The following is a 21,297-nucleotide window of genomic DNA, read 5'->3' as shown; positions in this document are numbered from 1 at the left end:
CCATACATAAATCCACAATATCAACTCTGACAACACAGTGTTCAATTATTTAAAACATACAGTGTTTTTTTCAATTTTGCTGAAAAGTATTGGTTTTGGACAATGTTTCTGCCCGACAGCGATGACATACAACTATTATTAACATCATTAAAACCAAGACCAGTATTTTGAGCAGTTATTACACCACACCAATCCACGCTTTCTATACCTTCAAAATCAATAGAGTCATCTGACATAGCCTCATCATCTATCTGTATCTCTCTCGGAACTGCAGGAAATCCCATGTTAATACACATAATTAACCCCATCACAGCAGAAAACAGACTACAAGATTACAAGAGAAAACTCATCAGACGTGCCTGAAGATCCTCTGGATTGACTGATTGACTGACTGATGGACTGATTGAAAATAAAAAAAGCAATAAAGTAATTGTTTGTCTCACTCACCCTCTTCATCAGACACTTCAAGCACTTCCGTCATGGTCTCTGGCACATTTAGCTTGTGTTTCTCTGTCACCGTCTGTATAGAAGCACATTTCTTTAAATACAGTAAAAACCCACAGTGTATTTATTTGCAGGACCATCTCACAAATGCATATTCTTAGGTGAACTTGCCGTTGTTGTAGTGATAATTTCTTCTGTCACTACTTTCAGCGTGTCAACCACAGAAATATAACCAAGACGACGTGCGATGGCAAGAGCGGTGTTTCCATTCTACACAATAAAGGACGTGACATCAACGACAAGATTAATCAACGTCAGTTGCTTTTTTACATTTTTCTTCTTCTCAGGGTAACTTGTATTAAAGTCAGTAGGGTCTATTTTGCCAGTGTGTGTGTGTGTGTGTACTTACCACAGTGATGGCATTGGGTTTGGCTCCATACTGGAGTAAGACATTAATTAAGTGTGTGTTGCCTTGTTGTGCAGCCTGGTGTAGAGGCGTATAACCATTCTGACAAGAATGCAAATATTACATTTCACAATATGCCCACGTTGCTATCTTTTGTGTAATTCATATATATTTTACTCATGATTATATGGTTTGAGTGACAAAACGGTCTTCATATTAATATAAAACATGAATAGATTTAGAAATACCTTTGTTTTAGCATTGACACTTGCCCCACTCTTCAATAGAAAATTAACCATCTTAGCATTTCCATAGTGACAGGAGACAATAAGAGGTGTGTATCCCAACTGCAATAGAGATCATATTGTCACAGTCAGTGAAATGTATTAAAAAGCCTTGTTTTGGGGTATAATAACGCTCTTCTTACTTTGGTTTGCTGGTCGAGGTTGGCACCATTTTTAACTAAGATCTCGGCAACACTGACTTTGTCTTCTTGGGCAGCAAGATGAAGGGATGTAAGCCCACTCTGAGAAAACATTAAAAACCAACCAAACCAGATATTTACTAGAGTTCAGCATCACAAAAAGAAGAGCTTAATAACAGTCTGGGCCTTGGTTATTCTCAGACAAATGTAGAGTCCAATAACACATAAAACAAACTGAACAGCACAAGCACAATAAACAAGCTCCTCTATTTCTAGACCACTTGATAGCCATTTCCATTTATCAAGAGTACAAACACAAGAGTTTAAGGTCAAATGGCTTATATGTCCTTTCCTTTTCATTGCTTTGTGTTATCGTTATTTCTTTGCTGTTTGCTGTTGCTGTCAATTATCTTCACAGTGAAAATGCTCCAGTCAATTTAATTTAATTTCCTATCGCATCAGAGAGAAATGTAACAGCACATTGATCTGCCAATCATAATGATGTATTTAATAGTTAATGACCAAACATATCTTTATGAGAGTTCACAGTGCTGTTAGATTAAATATAATGTGCATACCATATCTTTTCATGAGGTTAGATACCGATTTTCAATCACTCAAACACCTTTATCTAAACCTCTCTACTTAACCGTCAGTCTCGCATATCCGCCATGTTTGTACAAACCCGACTCCAAAAAAGTTGGGACACTGTACAGATTGTGAATAAAAACAGAATGCAATGATGTGGAAGTTTCAAATTTCAATATTTTATTCAGAATACAACATAGATGACATATCAAATGTTTAAACTGAGAAAATGTATCATTTTAAGGGAAAAATAAGTTGATTTTGTGGCATCAACACATCTCAAAAAAGTTGGGACAAGGCCATGTTTACCACTGTGTGGCATCCCATCTTCTTTTTATAACAGTCTGCAAACGTCTGGGGACTGAGGAGACAAGTTGCTCAAGTTTAGGAATAGGAATGTTGTCCCATTCTTGTCTAATACAGGCTTCTAGTTGCTCAACTGTCTTAGGTCTTCTTTGTCGCATCTTCCTCTTTATGATGCGCCAAATGTTTTCTATGGGTGAAAGATCTGGACTGCAGGCTGGCCATTTCAGTACCTGGATCCTTCTTCTACGCAGTCATGATGTTGTAATTGATGCAGTATGTGGTCTGGCATTGTCATGTTGGACAATGCAAGGTCTTCCCTGAAAGAGACGACGTCTGGATGGGAGCATATGTTGCTCTAAAACTTGGATATACCTTTCAGCATTGATGGTGCCTTTCCAGATGTGTAAGCTGCCCATGCCACACGCACTCATGCAACCCCATACCATCAGAGATGCAGGCTTCTGAACTGAGCGCTGATAACAACTTGGGTTGTCCTTGTCCTCTTTATTCTTGATCTTCTGCCCATCTTGACTTCTGAGAGACACTGCCACTCTGAGAGGCTCTTTTTATACCCAATCATGTTGCCAATTGACCTAATAAGTTGCAAATTGGTCCTCCAGCTGTTCCTTATATGTACATTTAACTTTTCCGGCCTCTTATTGCTACCTGTCCCAACTTTTTTGGAATGTGTAGTGCTCATGAAATCCAAAATGAGCCAATATTTGGCATGACATTTCAAAATGTCTCACTTTCAACATTTGATATGTTATCTATATTCGATTGTGAATAAAATATAAGTTTATGAGATTTGTAAATCATTGCATTCCTTTTTTATTAACAATTTGTACAGTGTCCCAAATTTTTTGGAATCGGGTTTGTAGTTTTTTAACACTTTTTATTTGTGTTTCAACATCGGTCGTTGGAGTGTGCACCGATCTGCACTTCCAATTGTAAACAGAAACTGTCGACCATCTTTGGAATACTCATTTCAACATTCTACGATTTGAGACACTAATTCTAATGTCAAATACTGACGCAGCACGTATATCGAATTTTATTACCTGACAGCATATTGACTTATCAGTGGGCGCAAAATTAAAATTCTTAATGCAAGTTTGCAAACTATGCCTCAAATATCATTCAACAACATTTAAAATTGATATTTGTAGTATATTCATAGCTATTCACCTTAGTGGTTACATTGACTTGAGCTCCTCGCTGCAGAAGCAGAGCTGCCATCTCGCTGTGTCCCTCTTGTGAAGCCAGATGCAGCGGCATCACCCCCTGTTTGGTCTGGATGTTGGTCTCCGCTCCATACTGAAGGAGAGTGGTGGCTATTTCCATCTGATTCTTTTTCGCTGCGATATGAAGGGGAGTGTATCCATTCTACATGAATGGAGAAACGATACAGAGCACAGTTAGGCTGGTGTGGCTGGATAGAGTTTTGTATCATCCATACTTCATCCATCTTCTCACCTTGGCTGTGGCATGGGGAGATGCTCCTTTGTCCAAAAGCAGGAGCGCCACCTTCTGGTTATCATAGTGAGCAGCGACATGTAGAGGAGTGAGACCGTTCTGCTGGGATGAGGGTCAGTGCAACATGATTAAGGGGAACTGTTAGCGTAGCAAAAGCATTAAACCAAACCCAACGACACAAATCTGATGTTAGCAGGGAATGTTAGAGCGCGTTTAGTTTGAAGGCAAGGTTATCGTCTATATTAGAGTGCAAGCTCGAGAGCAAACAAAACCTGGCTCCTTATTAAAGAAAAGAGGAAGAAAACAATGTTGTTTCCTTTTCTTAACAGAATGTTATCAGTAAGTGAAACGATGCTTACCAGGACTCTTGCAGTCAACATTGCCTCAATGTATTTCTTTTAAACAACATCCCAAAAAAATTCTATGAATTAGGCTAAAACCAAACAGTTATGTCAAATATACCCTCACAACCCATTATGTCTTCATCTAAACTCTACAGCGGTTTGCTTGTGCCTACCTTCCCAGCAGAGTCCGGCGGTGCGCGTCGCTGCAGAAGTAGTTTCGCAACGTCCAGACTGCCGTATTTTGATGCCACATGTAAAGGCGTGAACCCTTTCTGTGGATGTTTAAATGCAGAACACAGATAAATCAACTAATCCTGGTCAAACACACTAATCTAACTGGATGTAGAAATAGAACGAGGCATCATTTCAGTGTTGTGTCGCATCACATCCAGTGTAGACACCATCACTGATTATAATGGGTTTTATTGTCTTATGTAGACACGTGTTACGGTGTGTTTGTAATAAATGTCAAACCAGCATTTAATGCTATTAACACACCTTTCCAACAGTGGCTATATGATTTAGAGATTCATCTTTTCACACTTACAACAAGAAAGGGACTCACAACTAGTGATCGACCGATGTATCGGTTTACCGATATTTTTCCTGATATTTAAGCATTTTTCCATAATCGGGTATCGGTTTTGTAATATCGGATTCGCTGATTTACGGCGCCATCTTGTGGCCGTTTTGAGACTTCCTCCGTCTGAGGAGATCAGTCAACAACAACTCAGTGCACAGGTAAAGTATATGTTCTACTTGGTTTGCTTTAATTAATCAACTTTATTTAACATAACAGACATGCACAAATGAGATCGACATAAATTCCTGATATAGTTAATTTATGCAGCTTGTTTCTAAACAATTGAGAGGAACTCATTGAGTCACGTAGTGTAATTCGTCATGTCCTGCCCCAATAAAGACGTATCTTTACATGAATTAAATAAAACAGAGGTGAATGAGTGCATGTTGAAAATAAAAGCGCTGAATTTAATTCTCTATCTTTTGTATTTGCTCACCATTAGTCTAGAAGAAAAAGTTCGTTAATATTGCTTAGCAACTGACGGATGATCAGGAGGCTTAAGCACGGCCACTGAATGAAACTTTTGACAAGATTATCTTGTTTAAACACCCTAGATTATATTATCATTTACTACATAACAATTATTTTGCTAATACACATATAAATATAGCCTACCGCTTTGTGGAAATTAATTAATTATTATCTCCATGCGCGATTGCGGTTGATTAAGTTATAGTCAAACAGCACTTTGTCAGTTGGCATTTCATGATTTAACGTTAGATTAAATTTAGATCATAAAATGCCAACTGACAAGTGCTGCTTAACTTTATTAGATTATATAATCATTTGATTTACTACATAACATTTATTTAGTTAATACAAATCTAAATAAATGCAGCTCTGTGGAAATTATTCAGTATCTCCACACGCGATCGCGGTTGAGTAGCCCAATTTATAGTTTTGTGTAAATGCATAGATAAGTTACAGCACTTTGTCAGAAAGCATTTCATGATCTAGACCAACAAAACATAATAAATAATAACACTAGTTGGAAAATGCAATGATGTATGCTGTTTTGTTTGTTACTTTCCTGACAATGTTATATATTCCAGCTAATATTATTCAGTAAAGTTTTTTTCTTTTTGTATGCGAGGAGGGAGTGATTGTTATAAATAAAATGGTTTGTTCAGCTCATTTGTGTTGTAATAATTGTCAAAAACAGAAGTATAACAGTAAATAAATATCGGTTCTGCATATCGGTTATCGGGTACATAAACATGCAAATAATCGGTATCGGTATCAGTTATAAAAAATCAATATCGGTCGATCACTACTCACAACTATAACAAAAGGTGCAATCATTCATTGACGCTCAACAAGGTAAAACTACATTAAGAGGCAGGGGTGTAAACTTTTGAGCATTATGATTGGTGTTGTTCTTATCTCATTTTTTCAATTAGTACTGCCATTCAGAAGATATTTACATGTTTCTTAGATGATTCTGCAAGGTGTACGCAAATGTATAAACTGGTCTTTTCACCAGGGTGGTAAAATCTTGCATTCATTGACCTTGGTAGCTAAGGAGTGGGAAGCACCAGCCTCCAGCAACACTGTAGTAACGTCCAGATGTCCCTCGCGCGCAGCGATGTGAAGAGGAGTGTAACCGTTTGTGGTCGCTGCATCTGGATGAGCCATATGTTGTAGCAGGAGCTGGACGATCTCTGTCTTACCCAGACGAGACGCGATGTGAAGCGGAGTCTGATCCTCCTGACGGGTGAGAAGAGTTTGGATAAAATTTTCTGTTTGGATGATATTAGATAAGATTTAATATGTGAAGCACTCGGGTACGAGTCTGTGAAACGCCAGTCACGATAAAACCTCAAAGACTTGTAGGCGCAAGCTGAAATGGCATGGTTGCTTCAGCAAATGTGTTTTTATCTATCATTTGCTTTTTGGGGCCATTTTTAGGGTCTAGAGTTGGTGGTGCGTTATTTTAAAATGTGATGTAATAAAACATTACCAGATTCAGATTCTTCTGTTTCGGATAAAACTGAACAGGCTTTTATTGCCAATCCCTGGATATTTCACTTTTAAACTGTCGCAAAACATGCAAAAGGCAACATAATATCTTTCAGAAATGTCACCACAGGTACGTACAGAGAAGAAAGCAACACTGTGAACAACAATGGACTGGAGGACATAGAGCAGATCTTGCATACCGTACTGTACTATATTGTACCGTACCGCTATAATTTGACAATATTGTTGAAGCATGCCTTACCCTTGCTCTAGCGTCCACCATGGCTCCATTCCTCAGAAGACAGCGAACAACTTCCATCTGTCCAGCACGGGCAGCCATGTGCAAAGCAGTCTCTCCACGCTGGGAATACAGAATACAGAGGGAGTTAAAATAGGAGTTTAAATAGGTCTGGTTTAAATAATTTACTTAATTTACTTGTTTATTGGAGTATTGAGCTGCCAGGTTAGCAACATGTAAACCCTAAACTATTGAAAATCAATTGCAAGTTGATTCTCCTGCGTAGAGCGCTATTTGTGTGGAATGCCTACACAGAAAAGTCCACATTGGTCACTTAGGGTCACATGATGGAAATGAGGTGGTTCAGTGTTTACTCACTATGTTGCTGACATCAGGGGAAGCTCCATTCTGCAGCAGCAGAAGAACGATGTTGAGGTGACCCATGAAGGCTGCCACATGGATTGGTGTGAGACCAGACTAGAGAGAGAGTGAAGACATTAGCATAATGATCTAATCAGATCAGTACATTAGATGAATAGCTCTCTGAAGAATGAGAATGCTGTGAGAGCCGGGATCAGCGCCATCAGCCTGTGAAATGGCATATTTATATATAAGCTTCACACCTGCTGATGAACCTATGAAAGGGAACTGCAGATCTTTCCGTGGAATTCTAAACAGATTCTGTGCTGGCATATCCACAAACATTTCTGCAATAAAATTATAAGAAACACCTCCATGCTGATCTCTGTGCTCATACCTCAGTGACGGCTTGAATAAACGCTCCATACTTGATCAAGAGCTCCATCACCTTGACTCTGTTTTTCTTACAGGCGATGTGTAGAGGAGTGAAACCGTTCTAAAAACAAACAAGAAGAAAGATTATAAAAAGCTTTACAGAGGACACAAGCCTCACAGTAATCAGAATGCACGTACCAATGCTCGAGCGTTCGGATTGGCTCTCTTGTCCAGCAGGAGTTTGGTAACTCTGTAGTGACCGCAGTGGGCGGCAACATGGAGGGCTGTCAGGTAGTCCAGTGTGACATCATCAACGGGCGCCTTGTGCTGCAGCAGGTGTTTGACACACTCCACATGGTCACCCTGCGCTGCCATGTGGAGCGGAGATAAACCATTCTAGACAGAAAAAGAAAGTAAGGAGAATGCATCACATTATTGTGTTACTCTTAACAGCATTGTGCAGCATTCAAAATTGAATTGACATTTCCTGAATTTAAAGAGGACCTATAACGCCCCTTTCACATGATGTAATATAAGTCTCTGGTGTCCCCAGAATGTGTATAACTAAGATTACTTAATAATTCAGGTATTAGGATGCAATTTCAAACAGTAACACAAAACGTACCTCCTATAATGCATTAGAATTTATATGTATTATTAAATTATATTCTAAAAGTTCTCATTTCAATCGCTACCTTGGTTCTGGCCAGCATAGGGGCTCCTCTCTCCAATAAGAGCTCCACTGCGGCGTCATGTCCACTTCTTGCTGCGCAGTGTAAAGGTGTGAGGCCATCCTGCAACACAGACACAGAAGGTCACATCAGTAATTTCATTACAAAGCACTTTGGGACTTTAAACACCTTAAAAATGTGCTATATCATATACATTCCCATTATCTCCTACACACTCAACCATAGTGTCTCTGCAGTACAGTGTAGTCATCACTGCTGATAGCACATAAAAGCACTGCTGAAGTCAGAAACAACAGAGCGTGAAGTGAAGTGTATGTGTGTGTGTGTGTGTGTGTGATGATACATCAGTTACTGCAGGAGGGAGACTGCAGAAGAAAGGGACAGAACACAACCAGCTGGACTCCACACTGCAGTCAAAATCTGAGGAAGAACACAGCCGGCCATGGATTTAATCAGACCACACACACACACACACACACACACACACACACACACACATATATGCAGCTACAGTGACTCATCAGTGGAAACTGCACATAGGAACAATGATTTCCACTAATATTTTGTTTACAAATCAAGCAACAAGAACTGTATCTACGTATATTATAATCTATAATACTAGAGATGCACCAATGTATTGGTTAATAATGGGTATCGGCTGATAAAAGCAATTATTTTCACAGTCCTGTTCCCCATGTACATACAATGTACTTATTATAGTAATTACAATAATGGGTAATAACTAGGTACAAACCCTAACCTACCCTAAACCTAACCCCATGCAGTTACCTTATATTTATTACCCAGTACCCAGTTGGTGGTGGTTGAGGAGATTCCCCCTTCCATATGTAAAGTGCTTTGTGTACCCAGAAAAGTGCTATATAAACGTAAGGAATTAATATTATTGTTATTATTACCTTAGGGTAAGATAAGGTAAGGTAAGGTAAGGTAAGGTAAGGTAAGGTAAGGTAAGGTAAGGTAAGGTAAGGTAAGGTAAGGTAAGGTAAGGTAAGGTATGGTAAGGTAAGGTAAGGTAAGGTAAGGTAAGGTAAGGTAAGGTAAGGTAAGGTAAGGTAAGGTATGGTAAGGTAAGGTAAGGTAAGGTATGGTAAGGTAAGTACACATACTGCCATTGGCCGATTGTTTAAATTCAGCTGATGATCAGGGGACGGAAAAAATGTTTTCAGACAGCAACTCGTACTCTGCGTGAAGAAAATCTCTTGTGTTGAATTTAGGGTCAATTGTATGTGACAATAATGCATTAACAGTTAAAAAATAGTGGCTTTAAAGCAGACTCCGTTTGACCCTATGAATCACCCATAATCCAGGGTAGCTAGGTCCGCAGTTTTTCCCTACACCAAACATGACGCTTATGACGGATGCTTTCTGTCATGGGCTGGGGAGCAATCATGGATGATCAGTTAGCTCAGGGTCTGTGGAGGGGTCATCTCTCTTGGCACATAATTGCCTGGTGATGATTGCTGTCTTTCAAGTATTGAAGCACCCCCTTCCAGACCTGAGGGGCCATCATGTGCTTGTCCAGAAAGGCAACACATCGGTGGTCACCTATTTAAATCATCGGGGGGTCTGAGGTAATGCCCTCTTTGCAAACTGGCACACCAGTTCCTCCTGTGTGTCACGGTCACCAGCTGGAGTGCCCTTGATAGCCACCAGAAGGCACTCCACCCCAGAATATTGCCACTCAATCAACAACTACACTTTCCATAAGTCAATGAGAGCATAATCTGGGAGGTCAGTGAAATTAGCAATGCCTAGAAAGTCCTGGATGTGGTCCTCAAGCAAGCGAGCTCCTTGACGAAGGTGGACGAGATCTACTGTTGGATCCATTGTTGGCTCAGTCTTCTGTCCACCTTTGTCAAGAAACTTGCTCCCTCGAGGACCACATCCAGGACTTTCTAGGTATTGCTAAATTCACTTACTCATCAAACAATGTATGGGAAGTGTAGCTGTTGATTGAGTGGCAATAGTCTGGGGTGGAGTGCCCTCTGGTGGCTATCAAAGGCACTCCAGCTGGTGATCTTGACACCATGGGCTCAGGGAAGCTCTACATCCCTGGGCACCAAAACCATGGAGCAGACATTCTGTCAAGGCAGGAGCTGAAGCCCAGGGAATGGAGACTATCGCGAGGTGGTGGAGCTCATATGGAGGGAATTCGGCCAGGCAGAAGTGGATCTATCCTTCTCAATTCTTCAGCCCTGCCCAGAGTTATGGAAGCTGTGGGTTTGGCCTCTGAGGGGGCCTAACTCATATGCTCAGGTCTCTCAACTATGGTTGTTGATACCATGCTTGCCTCCAGAGCTCCCTGCAAAAGGAAACTGGCGGAAATCATCAGCTGGATCCAGTTAACTGCCAGTAGGAACAGTGCTGGAATTCCTACAGGATTGATTCTCCACAGGGTTATTAGCTGCTTACATTAGCTGCTTACTACGCACCTTTGGGTGGTGTCTTTGGGGAAAAACCCACTGGTACCTTGTTTTCTCTGTGGTGTGTCGGATCAGGAGAAGGAGTATGGCAGCTTAGCCTTATTAGCCCTACAAAATGTGTGATGCAAAGGGCTGGTCCTCTTCACACACATTCCTCAGGTTTTACAACCTAGATTTGGGCTCTACCCCTGGGTACCAAGTGCTTCTGTCTTAGTTGTGCTGGCCTGATTTCACACAAGACAGGCACTGGCCAGTACGATGGCATGGGTATAACGCATTAATTCTCGATGCAGCCCAAGTTTCCTTGAAAGGGAATGTCTCGGTTACGACTGCAACCATGGTTCCCTGAAAAGGGAACGAGACGCTGTGTCAAACTGCCATACTACTTGCTAAAATTGTTTGGTCAGCGTCTCATTCCCTTTCAGGAACAAACGTTACAGTCATAACTGGTTATAAGACAGTTTTCAATCAAAGAAGGTTCCCAGTTCCAGTCCAGGCTGAGCCATTTGGCCTTTCTTTGTAGAGTTTGCATGTTTCCTTCAGGTGTTCCCGTTTCCCCCATAATACAAAGACATTCAGGTCAGGTGAATTGGTGACACTAATTTGCCTAAAGATTTAAGTAGGAATGTGGATGTAATTTTTTTTTTTTTGTCCCTGTTATGGGTTGGTCATCCATCCGGGGTGTTTCCCTGCCAATCCCTGTTCTTTCTAACTGACATCTTTCTCATATCTCATTGATAAGTGCTAGCCACCTGGGCTTTACATATGTACAAAGTTATAAAAAGTTAGTACTAACCCTTGTTTTGGCATCAATCTGAGCCCCTCTGTCCAACAGCAGATGCACCATATTAGCATTTCCTCTTTTAGATGCAACATGTAGGGGTGTGATCCCATTCTGTATAGAAAAATGTATAATTTTAATTTTAAAAATGTATAATTAAATTGTAAATGAATCAATTTTGATGACAAACTTTGATGTTGACATGACAAAGCTTTGTATGAAAGTTTGAAATAACTGAAAAAGTTTTACTCAAAAAAGTCAATATGTTATTAACCTGTTCTAGCACATCAAACATGCTTTAGCAAGTTAACAAATTAACATGTTTAGCAAATTGTTAACATGTTAACATGATTTGTACATTATTAGCATATTTTAGCAAGTTGTTTGCATATTTTAACATATTTTAACTCAGTAACATTGTTAGCATGTTTTAACTTGTTGCTAGTATAGCTTAATACATCGCTAGCATGTTTTAACATGATTTATCACATTTTAGCATGTTTTAACAAGTTAATAACATGATTTACCACATTAATAGCATTTTCTAGCATGATTTAGTACACTGCTAACATAACATGCTTCAGCCATTATTTAGTACATTGTTAGCATGTTTCTAGCATGATTTAACACATAGCTTGCGTGTTTTAGCATGTTTTGCTAACATGATTTAGCCTGTTGCTAATGTTTTAACATGTTGCTAACTTGATTTAACGCATTGATAACATGATCTAACATTTAGTTAACATGTTTTAACTTGTTGCTAGCATGTGTATAAAGGCTGTAAAGACACACCCGTGCAGTGAAGTCCACAGCAGCGCCGCGATTGAGGAGCAGCGTCGCCACATTCACATTTCCATAGTGAGCGGCAATATGCAGCGGCGTGAATCCACTCTACAAAAAGAATCAAAAAAGGGGGCGGGACACATAAAAAAACACATGAGATGTCAGTCAACATTCCTATGATGCGTCAGAGCTGAGTCATAACTTCATCTTGTTCTAATAGACTGCGTTAGCATGCAGCAGTCACATGTTGCTTCACATGAAAGAATAAAAGACAATTATGGAAACAAATTGAGCTCATGTTGCCTCAAAGGCTGCTTTAGTCCCAGATGAAGAAGTCTGGAAAGAAACCTTGACAGCTAACATATAAACATACACATATATACTGTAAGAGAGGTCAAACTCCTAGACACAGGCATGCAAACAGAAAAATATGACAAAAACGACAAATAAATGAACTCAGAAGTTGTTAAAGATTAACAGAACATGACATAAAGACACTTCAGACGACACACTGTTTTAGTATAAGAAGAATAACCAAAGGAAACATAAAAGTATAAAAATAAAACACACAAGTGCAGTATATAGTTCATATCAGTAATAAAATCATGTCTGCACTAAAGATTGTAGAGGAGTTTGAATATGTGAAATTCTTGCCTTACCTTCCCATTCTGAAAGTCACGGTCCGATTTAATGTGAAAACATCATTTACAAAAGTGTGAAGAATATATTGACTGTGTGACACGTTCAAAGCTGATGCAAAATCAAATATGTGACGCAGCATGCCGTGCAGTGGATTATTCACATTAAAACCTAATGAATAATTCACAAACAGCAAATCTCTGGCAAATTATAAAGACGACTAAGTACAAAAGCTTGATTTTGAACATATTTTTATAACACTGTATTGTGTTGTTAGCATTCATACATGCAGCCTGCGTATGATTCCATCAATATTAAATATCAATAAAATGCATAATCATATCAAAACATCATAAGTGATAATGCAACAACAGTTTAAGAACATTATCTGCTGGATGTATGGATGTTGTCTAAACACATTTTAGCACAGGCTACATATTATATTATTAAAGAGCTAAATGCAATCACACTAATGCATGCTGGGAGTAGAGCAACTGTCGTTGAAAGGCAAATTCATGTCACTGGGGTCTATTTGACCTTTAGTGTAAGAGTAATGAAATAAATGCCCATTCCATTAAAGCCATGTGACTGGCTTCCCTAGACTTGTGCGTGTTTCAGTGTAGGCAGCAAGCAAAGCCAATATCGGACAGTGTTGTGCACTTTTTATTACTTACATTAGAAACTAGTGAATGAAAAAAGACTGATAATTCTATTTTTCTACAAAACTAAAGGAGCTATATGAAAAATTCAGAAACCCTTGTTATTAGTGACACCAGTGGCCGTTAAGTGAACTGCAGCAGCAACTTATTGACTAAACATAATACATGGAAATTCGTACTATATAGACATGAATTATATATTTTGTATATTTGCATGTAGCACTTACAAACTACATAGCATGAGAGCTTCAGCTCAAGTGAGCATGCAGGTGTTTTGCATTGGAAACAGCTGTTAAGTTAAAGTGCCCTCGCAGCTTAAAAGCGATTATAGGTGAAGAGTAAAATATTAATTCATGATGAAGAGGATTATAGATGTTGGGAGGATAGACACTGTCAGGACTATTGACTTTTTAGCCCGTCTCTGATTAGAATAGCACCATATATGCAAATTAAACATCACCATCAATCACGGAGCCAGATATAACGTAAAAACATTCTCATTCAAACTATTTTACAAATAAAACTGAGATGTGTGACATGACATATGCAAAGGCTTTTGGATGATGCTGTGATGAGACTAAACAGCCATGCAAATAAACAAAAACAAAAAAATGCTGAGAAGTTAATGAACAGAAAAGCTAAATTCTACATGCCAAAAAGAGGACGAGATATGAATGCAATAAATCAATAGCTTTTTATTTTCCAAAGAATTAGGAACTAGATAAATATCTCTACCTCAGTTGTCCTATTGACCATCATCTGTTGCAGCAAAAACAGGGGAGGAAATAGGTGTGTTATATTTCACTCAAACACATTTTCTCAAAGATGGCGGCTGCATGCAAACGCAAAAGCAAGAGGTCTTCATTTTTCTCTGAGGGACCATTTCATCCAGCCTGACACGAGCAAACCATTCTTTAAGGGTGATGAATGATATGACCGCTTAAATCACATTATTTCAGAAATCCCTCCTATTACCACTTTCGGTTGCAGAGTAAATGAACCCTTGTAACAAATACACATGTGAACGCCCGCAATCAAAAACTTACTCTGAGTGAAGCAGCATCCAGTGTTGGGGGTAACATGACTTACGTAATCAGATTACTTTTTCAAGTAACGAGTTCTAGACTAACGGTGCGTTCACACTTATGGCTCAATTCGCTTGGTTTCTTTTGGCCCAGACCAAAAAATAAATAAATAAAATGTAGTCCTGGTCTGCTCAGCGTTCACATTGGCATTTTTATCACTGAACCTAAAGATACCAAACCTAAAGGCAAAGGGATACGGTCACAACCTGATTGGTCAGCTTTTATGACGTATTACCTATTTTGAGACAGAACTTACCGAACATCCAAAACAATGCTGTGCTGAGATAAGTGCGATGAGAAACCAAACGTCCCAAGTGTGAACACACCCTAAATGTGAGCAGGTGTTTATTCATTTTGCTTGCATAAAAACACATTCAGTATTCCTCAAAATGAATAAAAACAGTGAAATGCAAACTCAGAATATTACGAAAACCTGCAATAATTAAATACGTTAAATAACACATATACTTTATGTATTTAATCTCACTTTATTATTAAAGGGGTCATGAATCGAGAAATCAACTTTTCCTTGAGCTTTTGATATATAAGAGCTCATCGTACTACGTATAAGAATATCCTGTAAGTTTCAGAACCGAAAACTTCCTTGTACGTCTAATAAAAGCTTTTATTGACTCCAGACCCAGAGAGCGACTGATCCTGGAATGTGTCTATATATAGGTGAAACTCCGCCTCCACAGAAGAAATCAACGCCCACTTCATCATTGCAGCGTTAGCCCCGCCCACTGGTGTGTGAGTGAGATGAGGAGCAGAGAAGAGCGATACAGGACTAAAATAACATTACCTTTCAAAGGATCCTAATGCAGGAATATAGTTATTTATTTTCAACAATGTGAAAGTCTCAGTTGAGCTTTATTTATTTGTGTTCGGTTCATTTCACTGTGGATTCTTTGGTAAATCAATCACATTTCAGACTTTTAGGATATGAACTCGACAGTAATGCAACAACATGTCAGTAACTGTGTTCATTCTGATGCCTGATCTGATATTAATGATTCATGTACAGTCACATGATCTTTGTCTGTGTGTCAGTGAATCAATCCAGTGACTAAACGCTCAACTTCACCTTGTTTCTCTAAGTAGGGTGAAAATAAGCTGTTATTTAAACTGTGATTAAATTATATAAAGAAAGTGATCAAAGAACGCTCCCTTTACAATCTCTGGAGCTGTCAATCAAACAGAGTGAGTTTATCAGTGACTGTGTTCTGGACTCAAAGGAGCCAAAATTCACGTTTTATTCAAGAAATCTCTTAGTTACATTGTGTTTGCACTGTTAGTTATGATGAAAGCATTCATTAGTGTGCAGAAACTGAGTTTCAATGACGAGATCACTGCTTTCATGAGCTCAACAACATGTCTGTGATCGACTACATGTTCATCACTGCAACCTTTCATGCCAAAATATAATGCCATAGATCTAAATGTAATGCTTTTCACGATTAGTTAACCTTGAGAGCTGTAATAGTAGAAATGTGCTAAAAGTTTTTGAGAGAGTAATACTTGGCTATATCATATGCGAAGCTGTCAGCCAATCACAGCAGTGGGCGTTTACACTGAAGTCTCACAGAGACACGCCCCTTAAAACAGAGCGTTCAAATCAGAGGGATAAAATAAACAGTATACTAACAGTATAAGTGCATCCCAGGAAACATTATAAAACAATAAAACAACGCAGTTCATGACCCCTTTAACCAGTGTCTTTCGATGATCCAATTCAACCATACGAATAAGCAAAAATGACTAGATAAACATCACATCTGTGTTGTTTTTTTTATTGCTGAAGTAAGAGTGCTGAACTTTCTTCTTCTGAGATCCAGAACGGCAGCACAGCTGAAAGGTTTGTTTGTGCGGCGCCCTCTACTGTACAGGCGTGAATTTGCATTTCCTTCAGCCTGAGGCTTATTCATTTCACTTCTGGTGTTAAAAGGGCCTTTACATTTGCCAAAATATATATTTATATAAAATATATAAGCCCAACACAGGTGAGAAAAAGTGTTGCAAAAGTAACGTAACACATTACTTTCCATAAAAGTAACTAAATAACGCAATTAGTTACTTTTTTTCGCTATTGCAATGCATTACTTTTAAAAGTAACTTTCCCCAACACTGGCTGCACAAAGACAACACAACTAATAAACAATCAACAAAATGATACGCTTAATATAGTTAAAATATTCAGTATAAACTGAAACTAATGTGCCTCATAAGTTGATAACGGTACATAAATATTATCAAATGTCTAAAATTCTATTTAAATGAAACTTTGAACAACTATTTTGGTTCTGAATGCTTTCATGATATCATTACTTACAGTACAAATCATTGGCCACGTTTAAAGAAAAATAAACACCTCTACTAGCATTTCCCCAAACACACACACACACAAACACACATCAGATTTGCATGCACACTTTCGCATCTGTGCACATTCAGTTCTGCAAGCGCATGATGTTTCTGTATATGCACAGACAGAGGCTTGGGTTATGATAAAAACTAAGAAGAGGGAATGTTTTTTTCAACTGATAAAACATGGAATGGGTAAGAAGATAAAACAGTGAAACCCGGATAGCGTCGGGATGGAAACACAGGACGCAGGCACATTTATACTGGAGAGAGAAACAGAGAAATGCAGAGAGACAGAAGATTTCATCTGGCACAATAATGGGAGACACCAAAAACATCCTGAAACCACTGCAAGTCACATGACCACACGCAAGAACACTGCGACAAGATGCTGAATCTTTAACGATCTGTTAGTACATGCAGAGCAGGGATTTGACTTTTAAAGTATGAAATGATTCTGGTCCCTGAACAATCCCATGAACCAGAAGCAAACCACATGAAAATCGTTCAGCTCCAGTGCTGACTGACTGATACACATCACACCCACTGACATTACTCATAATCCTTCAACACATCCAACTAAAAATGTATATTTCTCAATATATATATTTCCTTCCAACTCTCAGCTCTATGTTCCGCCCATATTTACCTTAGACTGGACATCTGCGTTGTGGTCATTCTGGAGCAGCAGGGCAGCAGATTTGGTGTCGTCCTTGCGGGCTGCGATGTGCAGGGCCGGCAGACGGACTTTGCCCTTTGTGTCGTTCTCTAGAAGGATGGACACCACCTGATTATGGCCTTGTTGAAGTGCAATAGCTAGAGGTGTGAAGCCGTCCTGCAAAATGAGAAAAGAGGAAACTTAAAATAAGGCATCTAACCGCATTATGCCAATAATCCTGACATACTTAAAAAAAAGATGCCACAGAATAACCTTTCTGGCTCTTCAGAGAACCATCTACAGTATGTGCTGCTGCTGTTAATGAATAATACTTCATGTAGAACTAATACTAATCAATATGCATCAACCCCAAACCAGTAAAAATCCTGGCCATTTCACGCGTGACCTTTCCAACGTGATTATGTAATGCAGAGCAGTGGAAGACGAGCATTTGGCCCTCTTCGTTTAGGTGTCACACTTGCCTTCTTTACGGTCAAAAGTGACCGAAGCCATGGAAAGTAACTTTTTTGTTCCTCAGGAAAACAAATGTAATATATTCTTGTTCTATAAAATTTTTTGACTATTATATAAAATCTTGAGGGCATTTTATGATACTATGCAATATTTATACAATTTTTATTAACAAATTTTTCCCCATTGAAAATAATAATAATGAAAAAAATTCTAACATATTTTTTAATTATTTTTCAATTAAAGCAGTATTCCATGTTAAAATAGAGACAAGGCATTTAAAATACATTTTTTTGAAGGTAGATTAGTGCCATTTGGTGAGAGTAAAAAAAATAAAAACGTATGCAATGCCATGTCGTAACCACTAGATTCCCATAGAGCTCTATATAAAGTGGCTTATAAATTCTCTAGTGGTTTTTGGACACAAACACTTATTTTTATTAAGTTTTGGATATGGATTTAAACTTTGACATTCTCAAAGACTACTTTTTGTCAAGGTTTATATATATATATATATATATATATATATATATATATATATATATATATATATATATATAATTTTTTTTTTTTTTTATGTTTATTTGAAGTGTCGGTTTTTGCATTAATTTTACTACAGTCAAACCTGAACATAGAGGGCGGCATTTTATACATAACATTAAAATTTAATAAAAATATAACAAAAATGAACAGGTGTGTTTTATAACAGCTTAATTAATCTGTGTCTGATCTGATTTCATCCTCTTATTTGAGTTTTGGCTCAATTTTACCATACTATTACAGCCACACTGGTTCATTTGTATGTGTATAATGGTGTGTTGTGTGTGTGTGTTTGTCTGTGAATGTGTGTAAGTGAGTGGGTGTTTCTATTTTGTACTCTTGAGTGTAACCTCTTTATTGAAGTTCATTTTTTACTGCTTTGTGGCTGAATTTTTTATTTTATTTCACACATTTGCATAAACTTGCTCTGTCTTATAGTTGTGCTGGTTAATATATATGTGTGTGTGTGTGTGTGTGGGGGGGGGGGGGGGGTTGGGGGGGTCTATTTTGCAATCATGTCCTTGATTTTTTCATATTGCTAATGTGACAAAAATCACCAAGTGTCATCTCATTCCAACAAAGCTACGATTTTTAACAATTCGAAATAAAAATAATTTTGGTCAAACATTACCGAATAAGGCCAGAGGGTTCATTCAAGTGAACTAATCGTTTAAGAAATATTATGGGTGGATCTGATCGCAAAAATAGTGATTCTTAATAACAAAAGGGTTAGTTTCCAATCCTAAGGTGCTAAAAAGAACCACTGAAACACCTTGAGGCCTAAAACATATGTGAACTTAGCTAATTAATTAGTTGGTTGTAATCGTAGTAAGACGTATATAAAGTTAAAGTCATTCTTTTGCTACATTGCCATGATACAATATTAGAAGCACTTTACCTCTGTTGCGGTGCTCTGGTTTCCACCATTCTCCAAAAGATATCGCACCACGTCTAAATGGTTTTCTTGGGAAGCCATATACAGGGGAGTGAATCCATTCTGTGGAAGCACAGATCTTTTATGCTTGTTTTGAATTTGAGAACTTTTGCATGAATAAATGTCTTGTTCCTACCTGAGATTGTGCATTAATGTCTGCTCCCCTCTTGACCAGGATCTTTACCACCTCTCCTTGTCCTGCTAGTGAAGCGATGTGGAGAGCTGTGTTTCCTTTCTGTGAGCCAAACCAACACAATCATCGTTTGAGCAGATTGCTCAATATAATAAAGTGTCTACACAGGACATGAGCAGTGCAACAAAAGCAAATAAAACCCATTATAATCAGTGATGCTGTCTACACTAGATGCGATGTGGCCCCGTTTTATTATTTCTGATGTACTCCACATGCTTGTGCTGCTTCTGACAACAGCTCAACTGGATTCAGGAACTTTCACTTTGACGTGTTTAAGGCCACGAAAATCGAAGAACAAACTGGTGTGGCGTCATTTTGATTAAAATCTAGCGTAAATGAAGTTTGTTTCAGGAGTTCAAAACAGCTTATCGAAGTGAATTTTTTGGAAAAGGTGGGTGTGGCTCTGAGGCTCCGCCTACTTTGAGGTGTAAATCTTCTCCGGTTCATTTCTTCTGTTTAGTCCGTCGAGGTCAGACGCGAGTAAAAACACGAACACACTGGAGGGCCGCTTTATAGTTAAAATGAAGTTGTAATTCTAATTGAAAGAAACACTAGCTATGTTTCCATCCAAAGTTGCAAATTAATCAGTTGCAAAGTTGCAATATCGCATAAAACATTTCAGAATAAAGCACCGTTTCCATCCAGTGAGTCAAAGAGAACAAAATCGGCACTTCCTGATAAACTGGTGCTAAATATCACTAGAGAAGCCACTGTAAAAAAGTTACTTATCGTAGAATGTCTAAAGTGAACAATCGAAACAAAGTGTCTGTTTGTTTCAAATTTGAATTGATGGAATAGAGTCCGGGAAACTGCAGGATTGTACTGCTGGATCTAACACTGGAACAACTTGATGTAATACATTTTCTGTTCGCTTCTGGCCAGATTCGCACTTAACATGAAAGTCCTGTGTAACCCTTCACACCAGCTCCATTCATGTTTTCCTCGAGGAACTCTACCTTAGTTGCAGAATCGACCGAAGAGCCCCTCTCCAGCAGCTCCTGGACCAGCTCCACGTGTCCTTCCTTTGCTGCCAAGTGTAAAGCGTTGAGGCCATTCTGTGGAGGTCAGAGACAGAAGTTACTTGTTCATTCTCTACCAAACCAAGGGTAAAGGAGAGCAACAAGACAGAGATGTACAGAGGAAAGAAGATATATAAAGACGTATACCTCCTCATCCATTCCCAAGGTATGTTTTCTATCTTTGAGATCGCAAACTCACATAATAAGGAGAGTTAAATGTCTCAGAATGTCATGTTTATCCTATTAAACGTCTGTCAGAGCAATGTTAAGTCTCCAAAGAGAGTATTAATAAGTAAAGGAGTGTTGCAAGATGACAGACGACTGCTGGCTACCTTAAAGGACAGCGCAATCTTAAAATCACATGCGGATGCCTTTGGCAGCCAATCACTGATGCACCTAGAAATCCTACTTTCTTCACCTCGCTTTCTGCAGCCTAACTTAGAAAGCACAGCAATTATTATCCATGTTTTATATTAATAGGAAAGCAAGTAAAACTAGAAAATTACACAAATGTAAGTTTTGGAATTAGTGAATA

At 38.6% G+C, this 21,297-nt stretch overlaps 1 protein-coding gene across 10 annotated transcripts in view; it reads right to left on the bottom strand.

Moving 5' to 3' along the window:
- The window catches only part of ank2b (ankyrin 2b, neuronal), an 80,663-nt gene that overhangs the window by 40,972 nt on the left and 18,394 nt on the right, over nucleotides 1-21,297 (bottom strand). For 3 of the 10 annotated variants that reach the window (XM_067400283.1, XM_067400292.1, XM_067400285.1), the window contains exons 3-23: nucleotides 20,700-20,798; nucleotides 19,687-19,785; nucleotides 19,515-19,613; nucleotides 17,597-17,782; nucleotides 12,213-12,311; nucleotides 11,436-11,534; nucleotides 8,199-8,297; nucleotides 7,702-7,899; nucleotides 7,526-7,624; nucleotides 7,147-7,245; nucleotides 6,793-6,891; nucleotides 6,081-6,278; nucleotides 4,162-4,260; nucleotides 3,645-3,746; nucleotides 3,357-3,554; nucleotides 1,278-1,376; nucleotides 1,099-1,197; nucleotides 854-952; nucleotides 616-714; nucleotides 448-520; nucleotides 209-268 (exon numbers count right to left, since the gene is read on the bottom strand). In XM_067400283.1, coding sequence (XP_067256384.1) covers nucleotides 209-268; nucleotides 448-520; nucleotides 616-714; nucleotides 854-952; nucleotides 1,099-1,197; nucleotides 1,278-1,376; nucleotides 3,357-3,554; nucleotides 3,645-3,746; nucleotides 4,162-4,260; nucleotides 6,081-6,278; nucleotides 6,793-6,891; nucleotides 7,147-7,245; nucleotides 7,526-7,624; nucleotides 7,702-7,899; nucleotides 8,199-8,297; nucleotides 11,436-11,534; nucleotides 12,213-12,311; nucleotides 17,597-17,782; nucleotides 19,515-19,613; nucleotides 19,687-19,785; nucleotides 20,700-20,798 — 2,401 coding nt within the window. Of the gene's footprint in view, nucleotides 1-208; nucleotides 269-447; nucleotides 521-615; nucleotides 715-853; nucleotides 953-1,098; nucleotides 1,198-1,277; nucleotides 1,377-3,356; nucleotides 3,555-3,644; nucleotides 3,747-4,003; nucleotides 4,040-4,161; nucleotides 4,261-6,080; nucleotides 6,279-6,792; nucleotides 6,892-7,146; nucleotides 7,246-7,525; nucleotides 7,625-7,701; nucleotides 7,900-8,198; nucleotides 8,298-11,435; nucleotides 11,535-12,212; nucleotides 12,312-17,596; nucleotides 17,783-19,514; nucleotides 19,614-19,686; nucleotides 19,786-20,699; nucleotides 20,799-21,297 lie in introns of all 10 variants that reach the window. The other 7 variants (XM_067400291.1, XM_067400287.1, XM_067400288.1 and 4 more) reach the window with 5 other exon arrangements.

This window comes from Chanodichthys erythropterus, chromosome 11 (assembly GCF_024489055.1).
Source record: "Chanodichthys erythropterus isolate Z2021 chromosome 11, ASM2448905v1, whole genome shotgun sequence".
Lineage (NCBI taxonomy): Eukaryota > Metazoa > Chordata > Actinopteri > Cypriniformes > Xenocyprididae > Chanodichthys > Chanodichthys erythropterus.
This window is presented reverse-complemented; position numbering and strand designations above follow the sequence as displayed.